Raw genomic sequence first — 19,435 nt, 5'->3', positions numbered from 1 at the left:
CTCTTCTAAATTATATCGAAAATACAAACTGAGACATGGATGCACAGAAAAACCAGAAAAAGAGACCAGGGCTGGGAATCGAACCTAGGTCCTCAGCAATCCGTACTGCGTACTATAACCCCTACACCACTGTTGGACAGGGGTCAAGATACAAATTTCTTCTATGCACACATATCTCAGGTTGGCTTTTTCTACTACGCTACTTAAGCAGCAAAAAAAACTAAATTAATCCATATTTTAACTGACCCTTTAAATTCTAAAATACTCCATCATAAACCTTGGTGAAAATATACGACTAAAAATATAAGTGGATGTACATGTTTCACCATTTTAAAAATTCTACCCTTAAAGGGGTATAAAGGGGAGTGTAAGTTTTGAACATGAAGTGTAAGTTTGTATGGAAGAAACGTAAGGTATATATTTGAAGATATAATTCTAAAACTTCTTGAAAATGCTATTAAACATTTTTAAGTTAAAAGGGACATGGAAACATTGTGAATGACTCTTAAACAGGACTAAGAGAATACGTGATTCGCCATTTTTAAAAATTAAACTTAGGGATTACATTAAATAATGAAATATGAGTAAATTCAAAATAATTATTTACTGCTGATTGAAGTATCTTTAAAGAGCTTTCACATCACTAGAGCCAACGTCAGTCAGTCAGTCAGCCAGTCGTCAGTCAAGTGTCAATGTCAGTCACCACATTTGTTTACACAATTGATTTTTTCCATTGAATAGTACCGTAGTAATGAATCGTGAGAGTAGCAGATAAGTTTGATGTGTATCTCTGAATGACGCGTCATTTCCAAAAGTGTCTCGGTTATTATTCAATGACTCCGTACACGCTGTGCCAACTCCGCGTCTCAGACTTTGGACTAGAATATTGTGTGGGAACGGGAACTGTTTATTTATCCGGCTTCAGGAACCATGTGACAGTCACATGTAGACTTCTTCTTATTCTAGTAAACTTGGATATTTGTTTACCCGATTTTAGTCTTAATTTTTAAAGTTTTCCTGTTAGAAATGATCTAAACACAAAAATTTTATAAGTAACAAATCCTAAGATTGGTCGTTATTTAAAAATAAAATAAATGTTTCGATAAAACATTGAAAAACTTCGCCATGTAGGTAGGTATAACCTACTCGGGTTAGTTACTGTACCTACTGGCAAAGCACGCAGCAAGCATCATGGAATCAAGAGGATCTGGATTTGATCCCTGCTCAGCCCCAGATACATTGTTTTGGTAAGACCAAGGTACCTCATTTTAAATAAACTGACAGCTATAAACAAGACAACCCACTTAAGAATTGGACCGGAAGACTCGATCACACCCAGTTGATTAGTCACTCATAATATTCCAGAGACAGAGGTAGGGGTTCCTTAATATAAAGATTGGATTTACTCAAACGCATACATCCTGGTTAGAAACCCCATAAAATACAATAGTATTATACTAGAACAATAGATAAGGTATACGTAAACAAGTGAAATTATGGGTTTGTGTCTGTGACCGCATTCGCGATTTCTTTTCTAAGAATATTTACAAACCCTATCGTTATTTTCAACCATTATGCTGTTATTCAAGAGAACAATTTCCTTATTAAGATGCCGTCGTGTGTTTTGCGCGACATAATAGCAACAAAAGAAGAAACTCTTTGATGTCAGTTACCCGATACCTCATTTATAATACTATTCAAATTACGTCTATCATCACCATTATCATCTCGGCCTAGCGTAGATACGTCTCACTTCGCAGCACAGGCCTTCTCACAGAATAAGAGAGCTTGGGCCGTGACCATCACTGAATTTCTTCGCAGGAATGTCCAGGTTTCTTCGCGTTGTATTTCTACACCGAAAAGCTCATGGTAACCCTCTGCTTGAGAGGCCATGGCTTAGGACAGCATAGACGACTAGTGCATTTCAGCCTTCAGCACAGTAAAGCTCCAGGTCTCTACATCAAGTTGACTTACCACTTTGAACCGCGAGCGCAGCACTCCGAGCTTGCCGAAGCGCACGTGGAAGGGCGAGCACGTAAAGCTGCCATCAGGCTGCTCCACCACCACCACATCGATGGCCCCAGTCAGCGTCGCACCGTTAATCTCATTGTAAAACTCGCGGAAGTTCGCGATGAACTTCCCAATGTAGTTCATAGAATACATGTTGCTATTTTGTTACTAACCACTATCTGATAATAATGTCCCGTGCTATGTTTAGACACACTAACACAAATGTCTCAAACAGAACAGTCAATCAGTCCAATAACCTGCGTTCGCTACCCCATTGTGTCACTTGAGGTCTTCGAACTAATGTTCAGTTCCTGAAACAAAAGATATTCATTATGAATTATGAATCTTAAAGATGACACAGTTATTATGCTAACGAGTTTCGTCTTTGTTTTTTATTTATCGTTTAATTTAGTTGTTTTTTTAAATGAAAACAAAGAGGTGATAATGGGCAAGTAGGCAAACAAAATGGAACACTTGCGTTTTGAAATACGATAAGGCACGACGTCATTAAAATAATATAGAGGTTAGATAATCGTTAATAATGTACCTAGTTGTCAACAAATTGAATTACATTTTTCAAAAATTAAGTTCTTTGCAATATTTCGACTATTTTTTTCCAATTTACATATTTATTAATTGAAATGTGATACAAAAGTGAGTTTGGAGAAACTTGCAACGGTCTATTTAACGAATTAATTGCCTTTATAAACAGTTGGCTCATGGCTTCTGCAGCATGCTGACGCAAATAAAAATATCACTTGAAATACTAGGTCGATGCACTGCCAGGCACCAAGCACAGGATATTACTTAATGTTGCACAGTCGAGATATATTAAAATACTTTGTGCAACGTGAATACGTTGGTAATTAAATTACCAAACGGCATTAATAAACATCAACTAGGTACAATTAGACGTTTCTGAAGATAGAAACTTAAGTTGCCTTAAGTATTGTAAAATAGTATGCTTGTGATATTTCCATGGTAATTCAAACTGTAGGACTGACAAGAGTTTAATTATAGCTTTTAAAATGACTCGGAATGTCTCCCGACCAATCGCAAGGACTGGTGACATTGGAGCGCGATTCGTGAAAAGCATGCGGCCTCGACGTGCGTGACGTCTGCCAAATCGGGGACTCTGCCCCCGCCTACACACCTACTTATAATATAAAACAACCACTTAATCCGCTTAGTAAAAACTGTGACAAGCTATCCAATAGCCTACTTATAAAATATGATACTTACATACTTGAATTGACTAGACTAAGAAATCTATTGGATAAGTACATCTAAAACATCACATATAATGTTCGAGCAAACTATGTCACATAATCTATGAGAGTCTATCCATCTTTCGAAATATCTGCTTGAGCAATAGACAAACGAAACATTATTAACTATTTTCGTCTATCGCACTTCACCGTATCTATCGATGGTACAACACACATTTCGTAAGGCGGCGGATCAGCCAGTATGATTTAAGATTTAACGCAACTTGAAAAGACAACTCAGCCGTCAATAAGCACGAGTGCACATAACAGGTGTGCACTTATGCTCTTTCTCTTTGGATCAAGATTGCAATTGCGCCTTTTGATTTAACAGTCGCAGAAAACAGGTCAAAGTATTATTTTTAATTAAAATAAGTTACTTAAATTTTTCAGTGAAAAACTATAGGAACCAGGTTGTATTGCACGCAATTTATTAGTGGGTGTAATTAGATCTACACTACAGGGGTACTGTACGTGGCAGGTGTCCAGTGTTCACGGACGAGTACGTCAAACTTGAATGGCAGCAGCTGCCAGAAGTCAGACCTAATTTTAGTACCAAGGGCACCAAGTTCAATGAGTACGGAGATAAAATACGGAAAATTTGCAAAATTTGTCGTGAGTAGGTATATCAACTAGCCACTGGAGACAAATAACATAGGCTCTAACAGCTAGGCAAATATTGACATTACATATGGATATAGGGAAGGAACGTAACAATGTAATTATTAAGAGTACCTATTCGTTATATAAGTTAATTATATGTATTAGAAATTCCTTATTAAGCTTTACAAATGAAAACTCTACTGGTTTAAAAAAAAACATTATTTTCTGCCATTTCTAAATTCAAATTAACTTTATTTGTAAAAACACAGTAAAAATACATTGGTTATAATATAATAAGTTCATTGGGTCGAGGCCAATTGGGATGTCCCAATTTTTGACAACAAATAATAAATCGAAAACCATTTGGAGAAATAGTGATACTTGAATACTTTCGCTAGTTTTTTTTTTCAGTATGTTGCACCAATTATAATCAATTGGTTTTTCGTTTGGTAGTAACTAATACTTTTCGTAGGTGTACCTTTAAAAAAACTTGTTGGAAAGAGCTGTCAAAAAATAAGTTGTCATTTTTTATTTTTATATTAATAAAATTGTAAGGTACCACTCAAACCACTTAGCTGTATTTTTGTTTCGATGCTTTAGCTGCCATGGATTAGGAGAAAAACGAGTTTGAAAAATAATGAAAAAAAAAGTTTTTTAACATTATCTCTGTGACAGTGAGGGCTGAAAGTTGGAGTGATTACTAGTGACATTTGCTAATTCAACTATTCCTCACAGGGGCCGCTTTGGCCATTCTGCTTAATTCTGATGATAGTATGGTACCATCAAGCTGATCTGATGACCGAGTACGAAGCTAGACGCTGGAACTCTATAACCTAACCAACAAAACGTTGGAAAACCCCCGACATTATCACTTCAAAGTTTAATATCTCAAAAACGGCTGAACCGATTTTGATAAAACATAATTATGAACCATCGCTAGAAAGCCTGCTTTCAAATAAAAAAAATCGCATTCAAATCGGTCCACCCGTTTAACCCGTCACGCGTCCTAGAGACTACATTAGACCCTAACTTTTTTTGTGCCGGAAATCTCTAGGACATTTCCCGCACAAAAAAAGTTAGGGTCAAATGTAGTCTCTAGGATGCGTGACGGGTTAAGAGCTACGGTGCCACAGACAGACACATAGCGGTCAAACTTATGTAGGTATAACACCCCTCTTTTCGCTTCGGGGGTTAAAAAACAGAACAATTTAACCTAGCTATGTTTCGGCTTGTTAGAATATTCTTACAATAACAACCATAAAAAAAATATTTTTATACCAGCTTTTTTGCTTGACTGTACTTTTTGTTGACTGTACTTGCATTGTCACCCAAACTACATTTGTATACCAAATTTCAAGTTGATGCTAGTAACCGTTAAAGAGTTCCGTCCTGCGGAGACGATCCTGGCTGGACTACCAGACCAGGATGTCACTACTAGATTATTGTACTGTCATGCGATTTACACATATATTCCAAATTTGAAGTCAATCTGTTTACTGGAAGTTGGTCAAATTTAACTTGCAAGACCTGATTACAGCCAGACAGACAGACAATGGGACAGGTGAAACTAAATAAAAGCTTGTACTTAAGGTGTATTTTGAATAAAGGTACCTACAACAACGACAATAATGAATTGGTACGAACGAATCATATCGATTACTTAGCTACGGATACATATACGATACGATACCAACCACCACTACAATGTACTTTGTGCATCCATTGCTACTGCAGTGATACTGCCTATTGAAACCTTATATCGACATGTTTGTCTTAACCGCAAGCGTTGCGATCTTCACGTGGTGATAACACATGCGGAACACACGTGACAATCGATCGACCAAGTGCTGACCTTTGAGAAAATTATCCACGACCTCAGGGATGCATCTTCTTCCATTTTACGGACTAAATACACGCAAGATACGCAGGTAAAGCTAATATTGCAATATGATTCACGTTGGTTTTTCCCTGTTTAGATTTTGTCGATAAATACTCCGTAACAGTTCAGTTTTCAGTTAATCTTACCTTTTGTAAACGAGCGTCAATCAAATAATGTTAGTCCCCGTACATAATCAAATCCATCGTCATTCGATTCCAAACGTTTCTTCACAGTGACATACACATATTATGTGATGGTAATTGATGCGAATAAAAACAACAAGAACATTAATGACTTCTGAGAATCAACATTGCAATTTTGCCATACAGGTAGATACGTTATTTTATTACTTATAACATTTGTTGGTATCTTTATGACAGACGTTGGAAATGCTAAATGGATTGGAATTATCTATAATATAAACCCATTCTATTTAGGCTGCGTTTCACCAGAGATGTGCGGTGCGAGGATGTGTTGCGAGGAATTTGATTTCTTGAACTATGGAAACGCTTCATTTACCATTCTCGCCCAGCACATCTCTAGTGGAAACACTGAGCGGAGCGAGGATAGGTAAAAAGCGCTTCTATTGGTTCATGAAAAACCTGTGTGAAAAACACATTCCTTGCCCGCAAAACATACTCGCACCTCTCTGGTGGAAACGGAGCCTTACTCATCTTACTTTCTACGTCTAGGTACATAAATCACACGCAATAAACGTGTGCCTGCTTAATTCTCATAGATCTTTTAGTAGAATTTAAGAGGATTGTGTAGTTTCTCATACAAATGGCGATAAATGCTTCCATCCCCTAACTAAACCATGGCGGATATTATCAATTTTTAATATTTTGTCAGTCCACACTAGTACACACCTACTATCTATTCAGTGGCTAAAGCTAGGTTTTCGTACACTATGTATTTCTAATCAACCAATGTTTAAAAAAAAAAAATAACAAAAAATTGAACCGACTACAAAAAACCATGAAAATAATTTTCTACCAGTCTGAAGTCGGTCGGTGTCTCAGCACGAGCCAGCAGGAGTGGACCTATAGCCATCTACCTCAATCACGGACTTTATATTGGGCTTCAATCACTCCTGCTGGCTCGTGCTGAGACACCGACCGACTTCAGACTGGTAGAAAATTATTTTCATGATTTTTTGTAGTCGGTTCAACTTTTTGTTCTACAATTTTATTTTGCGCTTTTTAGTGTAAATAATCTAAGATACAATGGTTTAATATCAACTGGTCGTCACCTTTTACGAAAGATTGCTTTTTCCAATGCAGAGACGCTCATTATTGAGGAGTCCTGGTGCTTCACCACCCGTTTTACCATATATACGTTACGAGGAGCATAAATTGCTTAGCAACTGTTTTAAACTAATTAAAATTCAACCCGTTAATGAAATACTTGTTATTGAGTAGTAACTCCGATGGTAAACTGTGGTCTTCATCATCAGTTCCACTTCTCCAAATGATGATTTACAAGAGCAAATCCAATTTACTACAGGTGTCCCTGCAACATTTGAAGAGTTCCCTCGATTTCCTTAAGATATAATCATCAGATCTTGATTTGGTGCTTATGGGACCTAATTGAAAACATTCCTAGACGAACGCAAAAAAAAATTAAAATCGGTTCATAAATGACGGAGTTCTTCTGAGGTAACAAAAAAAAACAACCGAATTCATAACCTCCTCCTTTTTTGAAGTCAGTTAAAAAGAAAAACGTACCAACGTGGTTTTTGTTTTAATTGACAAAATATCAAAAATTTGTAAATTTAATTCACGTTTATAGAAGTTGGGAACCGTTATCGCTGTTTATATGAAAATGCTATTTTTCTTTTTTACCTTACAATCCTCTCAAAGGCACAAATAAAACTTTTTCATTTTTACTAAGTATGTATCTTAAGTATGTATAGTAGGGATTAAAATATACAAGGCGATTCTCGACACGTAGTCAGGTCAGGACTAATCCTAAGCAACTTAATTAATTAATTACCAATAGACTAGCTTTTCGTAGCAGTGAGATTAGTGTTCGTATATTTGTAGTTTTCCACGTAAATACGATTGTAAATAACTGTACACGTTTAGTGAGTCGTGTAGGATAATTCCCTTACCCAGAATAACAATGTATTGTGTTGTGTCATGTGTCTTGACGAAGTTCAAAACAGGCAGATTAGATTTAGACAAAGCAGCATTTCAATAATAAAGGAACATTCGAATATAAAATATAAAGATATCCTATTGCGCGATGCCTACACAAGTATTAAGTATTTGAAACTGTTATGCAAAGTGGACATTGCACTCTGACCCGATGCGGATTCAGTTACGGTTTGTTAGGTCAACATTATCTCGCACAAAGGAGGACAATAAATTTGTGAGCACAAGCAATGAATCATGTGGTTGCATGTAGTGATGCAGTTCAAGGGGTTACGGTAAACTCAGGACCGGTGATGGTTTCCTTTCTGTCGTTTGCAAATTTTCAGCCAGAAAATGACTAAAAGGGCCAATTTGTAATACCTACTGCGACATTTTTAGTCATCTTTTATTGAGAATAAATACGACACACTATTAAAACCACACGAAAGCGTATATAAGCGTGCTTTGAATTCGATATTCTATTATCAATCACTTATTTTAATGTTTAATCAGTTTGCTAACATTTAAATTCCATTGCTAAATCGATAAGTGTAACTTATTACTATTTCTATAAATGTAGGTGAATGGATAATAAAGCATTTAGCAATTATGTCAGTAGAATAGATCATCAAACGTACAAAAGTCACCATGCGCGAACAGGTGTCAACCACACCAGCGATCTTTGACATTACCTTAGAAAAACTGGCTTCGTTTTATAAACAATATCACAGTAAACTTCCTAAGGCACAAACAGTTCTATTGTTTGCCGCTTGCGATCGACGTTGTCAGATGCAAGTTCGCGCACTGTACCGATCTAAGGTATGACTCCGACGCGTGGTGTGCGCGCCGACTCTACCAGCACACTGTGTTGCGTTGCGAACCGCCTGAGCAAAGCAACCGACCGCACAAAATCAGCCGAGCCCCGAGCTGGCTGTGACGTCGACCGACGGATGTAGATATCACGTTCACATACACATATGGCTATAATATGGCATAACAGGTATGGCTGCTCTACTACACAGTCCCCCAAGTGCGAGGGCTTCAAGATTAGGTAAACATCTTCATGTAAATAATTTAACAATAGGTAATTCACGTGGTCAACTACGATTTTCTGAGTGGGAGCATAGAAGTCAACGATGTCGTTACTAGATAATAATCAAACTAAGCACCAGTCTACCAAAAGAATATTTTGAAATAACTAATAGCCAAATGAAAAGTGAAGATGTATTGCCGACTACGAATCTAAACGTTAACATGAAGCATATTTCCAAGGGCTATAAATATTTCCATACCAAATTTCATCTAAATCGGTTCAAGTGTGAAGAGATAACAGACAGGGAGACCCTCGCATTTTTAAATAAGGATAGCTGTTGCCCTCGACTCCGTTACGAGAAATGTTTTTATCGCTATCCCGCGGGAACTACGCAATTTTCCGGGATAAAAGCTACCTATGTCCTTTCCAGAGGGTCTCCAACATCTCAATAATAAAGCGGTTCAGCGGTTTAAGCGCGATGAGGTAACAGACACACAGACAGACAGAGTTACTTTCTCACAATATAATATTGGTAAGGAAGGAGTAAGAAGCAATGAAAATAAAATACATAAGTATAAAATAAAACGAAAACGCACATGCCTTGAAGGAAAGATTGCATGCGTGCGGAGAAAGTTTTGCGAAACGTATAGCGAGTAATCATGAGGGCAATTTAAGTAGTTCGCTATTGCCATACGTAAACAGCATTTATTATTAATTTATGATTGTGTCCAAAAATCAAAATCTACCTATAAGGAAAATATGGCATACCGATTACGTTTCTTATTGTTATTAAATCAACTTTGCTATTTTAGATAGTCGTCAACAGAAAGATAACATTTACGTGCTTATACCTATATCCTTGAATCTAATTTGCAAAATACTTTAGACGGAGGTGTGTTCTGTTTATCCTTCTTCAATTTGCTTAACATACGACCTCGTCAATAAACTTAAACTACCGAAATAGCTGAATCAGTTTGTATTCTTTGTCAGTCAAGTTAGAAACTCAAGGCGATCGAATTATTCACGATTGGCCAGTGAGCGAAATGGTTCGACACGCGAGCCCCGCCTGCGCCGGCCGTGGTCAGGGAAGCCTCGCATCGTACGAGCGTCGCGCGATGTGGCGTGACGCCTGTGGATCTCATAACGTCATTGCGAAAGCATGTTTTCTCCCAAACATGGAGACGGAATTAGGTATATCTTATTCTACTTTATTTACATCTGATGTCTAACCTGTACTGATCGACTTTAGGAAACCATGATTTGGATTAGTTTGAGCTGTCGATTTTTTATCTGTAACGTAATAGGCGTAAGTAGGAGTTACATAATAATATATTAAGATAGGCAGTTTAGTAAGTGTGTCAGTGTCTTTTTGTTTTCTCATTTCCTCATGGGTTGGGTGGCATCAGAATGTACTGCAGGAACACATAGTAGTTGTACAATTGTAGATAAAATGTGACGGTAGCTTTGGTTAGACCTCGAGGTGAGGAGCTATTATTCACATTTTGAAGATATATATTTCAAATTATGTAACAATTAACAAATACTTAGGTACGATCGGATAATAATATAAATCCCCAAATGTTTAACTCAATGCGCATCAAAAAGGCTGAATTATTAAGTCATACTTATGATTCACGGAATTGGGATGTCCCAATTTTTGACAACATATAATAAATCGAAAACCATTCGGAGAAATAGGCTTTGTGAAGCGTTTTCAGAAATCAGATTCCAAAAATGTGATAAACTGAATAAAATAAACAAAATTTAAGTAATGGCCCTCATTTGACCCCTAGAGTGTCTCGTCTCAAAGGCAGTTATAAAGCAGGTCTACACTCTTAAGCAAATTGACTGTTTGAAATGTTGCTGTCCTGCTTATAATAGCAAAGAGTGACAAAGATAGAACTTTAATCACATGATGCGCACCCGGCTTTAAACAGTTGTCATTTATCGTAAAGTCCGAAATGTATACAAGTATTTCCAATGTATTTTTACAAATTAAATTATTAAATTACTACGTTACAAGTAAATACAAAAGTACAGATTACAAACGTAGGAATTATCGAAGCTAAAAGTCATTGTTCATTTAGGATATGCAGATTTTAATAAAAGATATATTTTTATTATCAAACGTAGGAATTATCGAAGCTAAAAGAAGAGAAATAAATAAAACTATTTGTCATTGTTCATTTAGGACCCTAAGGCGTGCTTGAATTATTGTCAGAATTCCCACATAAAGGCAATGGTCCTACTAAATATAAAAAAATAAATACTCATCCAAATTCAAAATCAATGAAAATGGTATCTTACAATATCCTATTCTTTCCAAAAATAAAATAAAAACTATAGGTTATTTTTTTTGGTGCATCCCAATTGTTTCAATCATAATTTCGTGTAAAATTAGGACAGAAATTAAATATTCCAAACAGCATAAAAATTAATAGATTATATACACTAAATTAAAAACCAGCCAAGAGCGTGTCGCACACGCCCGAAATAGGGTTCCATAGCCATTACGAATAATTTAAGAAATATTTTTCTAAGGATTTCTTATTTTGCACGGAATATTCCTAGTTTAGGTATATTTTATACCTTAGGCTGCTATTTACTGAAAACTTAACCATTATAGTTTTCCTTGTAAGTTTGATATGCTTACAACCATCCTGATTTTTTTCAAATTTTTCCACCCCCGGGTTTAGATTTTAGAGGGCCGGGGGGGGGATGGGGACGCTCGATTTTAATGAAAATTTGCACTTTAAAGTTGAATATTTTGCAAAAAAACCACTGAATCGAAAAATCGTATTAGCAACCCCCTCATGGTTTTAACCCCACATTACAAGGTTGGACGAGAAAAAAAAAATCTCCCCCACTTTACGTCTATGGGAGTCTATGCTAAAAATAAAGTTGTGTTAAATACCATCTATAAATCTATAGACAATTTAATAATATTGTAAATCTGTTTAAAAAATATACATCGTTGAGTTTCTTGCCCGACTCTTCTCAACAGAGGTTTTTCCTAACCGGTGGGAGATTTTTTTTTACATTCATAAGTGCTAGTTATAGCCTAAACTTAATAAAGATATTTTGACTTTGGAGGTACTCTAAAAATTTTTTTAACTTTTTATTGTACCATTTTGTGGGCATATTTTTACATACATATTCGTGCAAAATTACAGCTTTCTAGCATTGATAGTCCCTGAGCAAAGCCGCAGACGGACAGACAGACATGGCGAAACTATAAGGTTTCCGTTTTACGGAACCCCAAAAAGTGTTATCTTCTTCACTTGAAAAATTATCTGGGAATATTTCAAAATATGACTCATTTGTTTTTGTTTCGAAACATGTTACCTACTTAAGTTGTTTACAATGTTTGCAAAACAATCTAAACATACTGCTTGTAGTTGTATCAAACTACAGGCACCTTATTTGTCTAGCAAATGGGTGTGTCGTGACGTAGTGCTCGATTAGCGGACTGCGATGGCGCAGCGTGAGCCTGTTGCGTATTATTTTAGCGAACAACAAGGCCACAATGACTCCCGCCGTCGTCCAAATAAATTTAACTAACGACCTACTTTCAACCGTATCATGACTTCCTTAGAAACCAAAACTGCGTTTTAAGCTGGCTACGCAACGAAAGCAGCGCGCGCGCATAAACAAATGTTATCGTCGTAGTGACCTTCTACAAATGCGCATACTCAAGAAATCGCTCCTGTCACGCCACACCGCAAGCGGAAAAACAAAACATGTTTTTGAAATATAGATATTAGATAGGTACTTAATACAATTATCACATATTTAAGGGGCGAGCGCATAGTTAAACCGTACTCAAAAAGAATTACGTTTAGGTACAGTCAATGTCATACATAAGTAACTGGTCATTTCTGTACCTTGTCGCTTTAAGTCGTTACACTATTTCGTATGGCTTTTCATACATGACGTTAAAGTGACAAGGTACAAAAGTGATCACTTATTTATGACGTTAACTGTACGTATGTATCACGTCCTCCTTTACCTTACCACAAATTAATAATGTCCAATAAAGAGAATGGCTGAATGTATATCCTTATGTATGACCCAATTTCAACCTCTAGCTTAAGTATGTAGCTTCTTTCTTCAGTAGGTACATACATACACACCACACATTATTTACGTATATTTAACAAAGAAAAGCGTTCTATCTAAATATGCTCTAGCTAGATTGTGTTATGTTTTTATTGCAGTTATTAGTATGCTTGAACTGGTGTAAGTATTCTTTCTTATAGTGTAGGTTAAGGCATACAATGTCAATAATCTATAATCTCTAAAATCGTAAAATGTCTTGGTAAGCGCAAAACTCGGGAATCTAACGGACGGGATTTCGCTAATTCGTTTTTTGTTGTGTTCATTATTGTCATGAGAAGGTTTTTATGAATGAAAATACGGAAAAATAAAAACCGGCCAAGAGCGTGTCGGACACGTCCAAAATAGGGTTCCGTAGCCATTACGAAAAAAATAAGTAATATTTTCTAAGGATTTCGTATTTTATACGAAATCTTCCAAGTTTAGGTACATTTTATACCTTAGGCTGCTATAATTTACTCTTAAACTACTAATAATTCTCAAGCAAACTTAGCCGTTATAGATTTCCTTGTAAGTTTGATATACTTACTACCATCCTGAATGTTTTCAGTTTTTTCCACTCACCGGTTTAGATTTTAAAGAAGGGGGGAAAGCTCGATTTAAATGAAAATTTGATATTTAAAGTTGAATATTTCGCAAACAAATCACTGAATCGAAAAAACCCCTAATGGTATTAAAAGACCTATCCAACGATACCCCACACTATGGGGTTGGATGAGAAAAAAAAGCACCCCCACTTTACGTCTATGTAAGGTACACAAAAAAAATTTTTTTTAGTTTTTTTTATTGTACCATTTTGTCGGCATAGTTTACATATATTCGTGCAAAATTACAGCTTTCTAGCTCTGATAGTCCCCTGATTGGCCTACCCTTGTCGTTTGACACACAACCTGCTTAACATCCTGCGTATAATCAAAACATTGTTATATATAACATTTCTTACTGCCATTAAGTTTGTGAATGTGTATGTGTGTGTGTGCGCGAGTATGTTCGTTACTCCTTGACACTAAAACAACTAGACAGATTTGCATGAAAGGTATGTAAAATATTGACAAATATGAAATTTAAAATTAAAAGATATTTAAATAAGACTGGGTGGGACTGTGGGTGTGGGTGATAATTGGCCCAACATCTTATAAAAATAACCCTACAAGGCCTACCCTTGTCGTTTGACACACAACCTGCTTAACATTCTGTATAATCAAAACATTATTATATAATATAACAACTAGCATTTACCCGCGGCTTTGCACGCCTAAATCATTAGATACAGCAATGGAATTGAAATTCCGGGATTTTATTAAATTCTCGTGGGAATTCCCTAAAATTACATCGTGGTTTTCACTGACGTTAAATTAACCCTAAACTTGGCAAGTTGAGACAAGTGTACTGAATTCAAGAATCGTTGGATTCTTGTAGAGCTAACAAAATTAACTTAAAAAAAAATACAAAAAGATGATCAAAAATTATGTATCTTATTAGATACGCTGCCAAGTTTAGGGTTAAAATACATGCCAAATTTCATGACTCTAAACCCAGCGGTTGTTATTTCGAGATTTTATCCCTATCCCGTGCGAATATCGGGATAAAAAGTAGCCTATGTGTTATTCCAGATGTCCAGCTATCTACATACCAAATTTCATGACTAAGCCCAGCGGTTATTTTAAGATTTTGTCCCTATCCCGTGGGAATATCGGGATAAAAAGTAGCCTATGTGTTATTCCAGATGTCCAGCTATCTACATACCAAATTTCATGACTCTAAGCTCAGCGGTTATTAGTTCGAGATTTTATCCCTAACGCGTGGGAACATCGGGGTGCGTGCGTGCGGGCGTGCGTGCGTGCGTGCGTGCGTGCGTGCGTGCGTGCGTGCGTGCGTGCGTGCGTGCGTGTGTGTGTGTGTGTGCGCGCGCGCGCGCGCGCGAGTATGTTTGTTACTCCTTGACACTAAAACAACTAGACAGATTTGCATGAAAGGTATGTAAGTTAGCTGGATGTCCGGAATGTGATCTTTTACTTTTTATCCTCATATTTCCATGGAGTCCAATAAAATCCTATAATTGGCATGGCTCTTTTTCTTGCAATGAGATCCACAATGTAAGTTTTGGGAATTCCTACGGATTTTTTGCGAGCTCTGGGAATTTCAATTTAATTGCGAGACCTATTGGTTCACGCGTGCGAAACCGCGGATAAATGCTAGTATGTAACTAAAACAACACCGTTCAAATTCAAATTTATTTTCAAATACAAACATTTTTACTGTTCAAGAAGTTGATATTTATAGAAATATACATATAGCTATAGAGCTTTCAACCATTGCATTGTAAAAAAAAGGTAACCAGTGTGTAACAGACCATGTCTAATGTATAGTCCCATAGTCATCTCATCACTAATAATACCTAGTGAAAGTGGTTACGGCACTAGAATATTGTGATGTGAATCAGGTCATGTAAAGCAGGTATCCTGATTCTAAGTATGTTAATTATTACTCACAATATAATAAATATTCCATCCCCTATATTTAAATCACAACTATTATTTTTTTATTATTTTATTATATATACTAGCTTTTGCCTGCAGCTTCGCCCGCGTGGAATTCGGTTATCGCGCGCTGTTCCCTTGGGAACTGTGCATTTTTCCGGGATAAAAAGTAGCCTATGTCACTCTCAGGCCCATAAACTATCTCTATACCAAAAATCACGTCGATCCGTCGCTCTGTTACGGCGTGAAAGACAGACGAACATACACAAAAACACACTTGAATAAAAAAAAAATGTATATACAGTGAAATTACAAAGAAAAAAATTTAAAGCTTCTACTGAGTAGAAATTGTGATCCTCAGTGTATTTTTTTTTTTGACTTGTAAGTAAAAAGTTATTTTTTTATTTATTGACAAGGCAATTATGCATTGATTTACTTTGATTGCAAGCAGCATCTACAGTTATTACCAAATTTAAGGTCAATTCTATTACTAAAGGTGAATGAATTAAAAGATTTCACCTCAAACAGTGAACAACAAACTTTGCAAGTTAAACTAAAGCATCTAAGAACACAATATATATTCCCAAGGTAACACAATTTCCATATCCTTTGATAAACCAGGCCCTGGCCTATATATTTAATACCACAGGTCACAAATGCTATTTTTCATAATTGGTAAGTTTCTCATATAAAAAATTACAATTCTGTGATTTGTGATATAGCCCTTTCGAAACCCAGTTGATACAATTGTGCTGGTTAATTATATTTGACTTAGAATTTGATATGACTGTACATAAGGTCCACTGTTGTAACTCTTACTTTCGAATTTTAACTTGACATGGATTGTACTTTATGTCCATTGTCGTAACTCTTTTCATACTTGGCTGGGTTCGAAAGGGATAACAGGCTGGAGTTCATGTCACAGTAAATACTTTACTTCTAATTTAATTAAAAACTAAGACAAAAGTGGTATCTCAAACTTAAGTTACTGTTTAAAATTATTATTCAAGAAACATACAAGTCCAGCAATAAATCTAATGTTTTTAAACAAAACATAATTCTAACAAGAGTGAGAGCTCCAAACTTATAACTTTGCATATTCCAATATACCCTCATTATTCACAATAATACCTTGTTCAAGTAGCACTACCTTGACTAACAAAAAAATGGGAGCATAGAAACAAAAGAAATCAAAACTATGTTATCTAACAATGATTTATTTGTAAGTATTAAGTTGTTTTAAAAATAAAAGAGAAAAAGATAATTTAAAGCAAGTTATTTAAATAATTTGTTATATCCATAGGCAATTCACTTTTACAACATTCTATGTGCTTGGAGTATATAATTGGAAAATTGAATTGACAGGCAATATTATTGGAAATGAAACTGTTCAGAGGGCTGTTTTTTCTTGTGAGTTTTATATCAATGAATGGAACTAAATTAATCATTAAATGTAGTTTTTTCTAGTGAAGGTTTTTCATACATGTACCATGATAGATGTAAAAATGTATTGCAAGACACAGAATTAAAGAACAAAGCATATTATTACGTATACGAAATTCCTCGAGTAAGAGTACTACTCACCAATCACATTTTAGGTCTGCAATGAGTCGAAGAGACACCTTTTCACACAAAGAAGAGATCAACACCAAAATCCTTGTAAGACCAGATAATTAAATTTTTATTTACGAGAATACAGTGATGCAGTGAGTGATCGATGACAATATGACTTTTATTTACTGACACTCTGTGACACTGACACATAAAAGGCAACGTTGCCATGCTAAAATAATAAAATAAGACACACTAGGACACACTTTAAAATAATAATATAGATACACGCATAGCACACACACAAACTTTATCGCATCGAAATAGTAGGAACAATAATACGCTTTATCGTCTGACAGCCCACGGGCGTCCGATGGTGCCGTGAACGTATCGGCGTCGGCTCCGATATCCGATATCAGGCCGGACAATGTGAAAGACACACTAAAGAAAGCTACATTTCCTGTGTACATTTCATACATTTTACTTGCCCCGATATCGTATCGTCGTCCGATACCGATATGGGATCGGATAATGTGAAAACACTCTTACCTGACTGCCCGAGGGAGTATCTGTCACTTCTTGAGGGGTAACATTTAGGGAGCATTTAGGTCAAAATAGGTTATGTGCCCACAAACAAGCTGATACGTTTTCCCATGAACAATGTGGTCATTGCCTAATATATTTTTTGTCACAGATGATGCACACGTTATCTGGGGGCACGGCAGTGCCCCCGCCAAGTCGAGCAGAACAAAACCTTCTCGTCGCATGCTGTCTAATCACAGACATGATTAATTGTAATAATATAAACAATTTTATTTGAAGAATGAAACTTGTTTATATGAAGTCCGTGTGTCTGTCTAACAAAGGCATGGCCGTACCTTACTTTTCTCGAAGCCATGCAGGCTATTTTCAACCTCACCTATTTTCATAAGTGCATCCGAATACAGAAAGCTCTTTTTGAGAACCAGGATCGTATGTTAGAGTAGGTAATCGTAGTTCACGGTCATCCCTGTGGCACTTTCAATGTTAAATACTTGATAGAATAGTAGAGATGGGCCAAACATGGGTTTCACCGAATGTTAGGTAAAACTTTTACCGAACCGAATATTCAGCATAATTGATTCCTAAGTAGAAACTAGTAATATGATTCATTTTTATTTTTTTAAATGTTGTAATTTAATCAATTTACTTTAACTCTTCATTAAACCAATATCTTCCTAATTTCGCACAATATAGACCTGATCGATTAAATTAACATATTATTTAATTATAAAAATACAAAATCTTTCTTTTCTATAGGTTTTTATTAATACTTAATCATCTTTTATCTGCTCTTATTGGAAATAAAATAAACCAACAGTGTCAACTAAAACATAAAGCCTCGCTGTACCTCATAAAAATAACACATTTAACACTCAACTCATACATGGCTCAATACCTACGTACTTACAGTAAAAAATTTGAGTACCACTTTGCTGAACATTCGGTGATTTAGAAAGAAAGAAAGAAAGAAAATAATTTATTTATAACAGCAATGACACATAATTAGTAAAAATAACAATAAGAAATGTTGCCGCTATAAAAACCTATTTAGCCGAATATTCGGACGAATACGAACGACTATTCGGTAAATCTGCCGAATACTGAATATGAAACGAATATTCGGCCTATCCCTAATTAAAAGCCTTTATTTATTTTGACTAATGTTTATATTTGATCATCATCATCATCTCAGCCTATATACGATCCACTGCTGGGCACAGGCCTCCTCTCAGAATGAGAGGGCTTGGGCCGTAGTTCCCACGCGGGCCCAGTGCGTATTGGGAACTTCACACACACCATTGAATCTCTTTGCAGGTTTGTGCAGGTTTCCTTACGATGTTTTCCTTCGCCGAAAAAGCTTGTGGTAAATTAATGTAATTTTGCACATGAATTTCGAAAAACTCAGAGGTGCGAACCGAGGTTTGAACCCACGATCCTCTGCTTGAGAGACCATTGGTCAAACCACTCGGCCACCACGGCCATGTGATGTTTATATTTACCTACACTTATTTACATTTGATGAACAGGTAAGGTAGCCCGGATACGGATAGCCAAGTTGTTAGAGAAAATTACTATGGAGCCTGATGTCCCGGCAGTGGCGTAACTAGGTAACCAATGGCCCTGGGGCAACAAATAAACTAGGGCCCCAACAAAATTATTTGAAAGCGTTTGTTCTGTATTCGTCGTGTTCCGAATTTGACGTACTCCCGATTTGTCATTTATAGTTTGTAAGTCAGAGTCCGAGAGCCCCCCCCCCCCTGAGTTTGGGGGCCGCGGGGCACTGCCATGTCTAGCACTCCGGTAGCTACGCCGCTGTGTCC

The 19,435-nt window shown here is 36.3% G+C and overlaps 1 protein-coding gene across 1 annotated transcript; it reads right to left on the bottom strand.

Moving 5' to 3' along the window:
* Nucleotides 1-1,914: 1,914 nt before the first annotated feature.
* On the bottom strand, nucleotides 1,915-17,272 carry LOC141438486 (phosphatidate phosphatase LPIN3-like). The gene is made up of 2 exons (XM_074102382.1): nucleotides 17,106-17,272; nucleotides 1,915-2,321 (listed from the first exon to the last, which is right to left on the bottom strand). Exon 2 carries the CDS (start codon nucleotides 2,161-2,163, stop codon nucleotides 1,915-1,917), a length of 249 nt encoding a protein of 82 aa, XP_073958483.1. The 5' UTR covers nucleotides 2,164-2,321; nucleotides 17,106-17,272.
* Between the last annotated feature and the right edge of the window lie 2,163 nt (nucleotides 17,273-19,435).

This window comes from Choristoneura fumiferana, chromosome 18, assembly GCF_025370935.1.
Source record: "Choristoneura fumiferana chromosome 18, NRCan_CFum_1, whole genome shotgun sequence".
Classification (NCBI taxonomy): Eukaryota; Metazoa; Arthropoda; class Insecta; order Lepidoptera; family Tortricidae; genus Choristoneura; species Choristoneura fumiferana.
The sequence above is the reverse complement of the archived record's forward strand: the minus strand, read 5'-3'. Positions and strand labels throughout refer to the sequence as shown.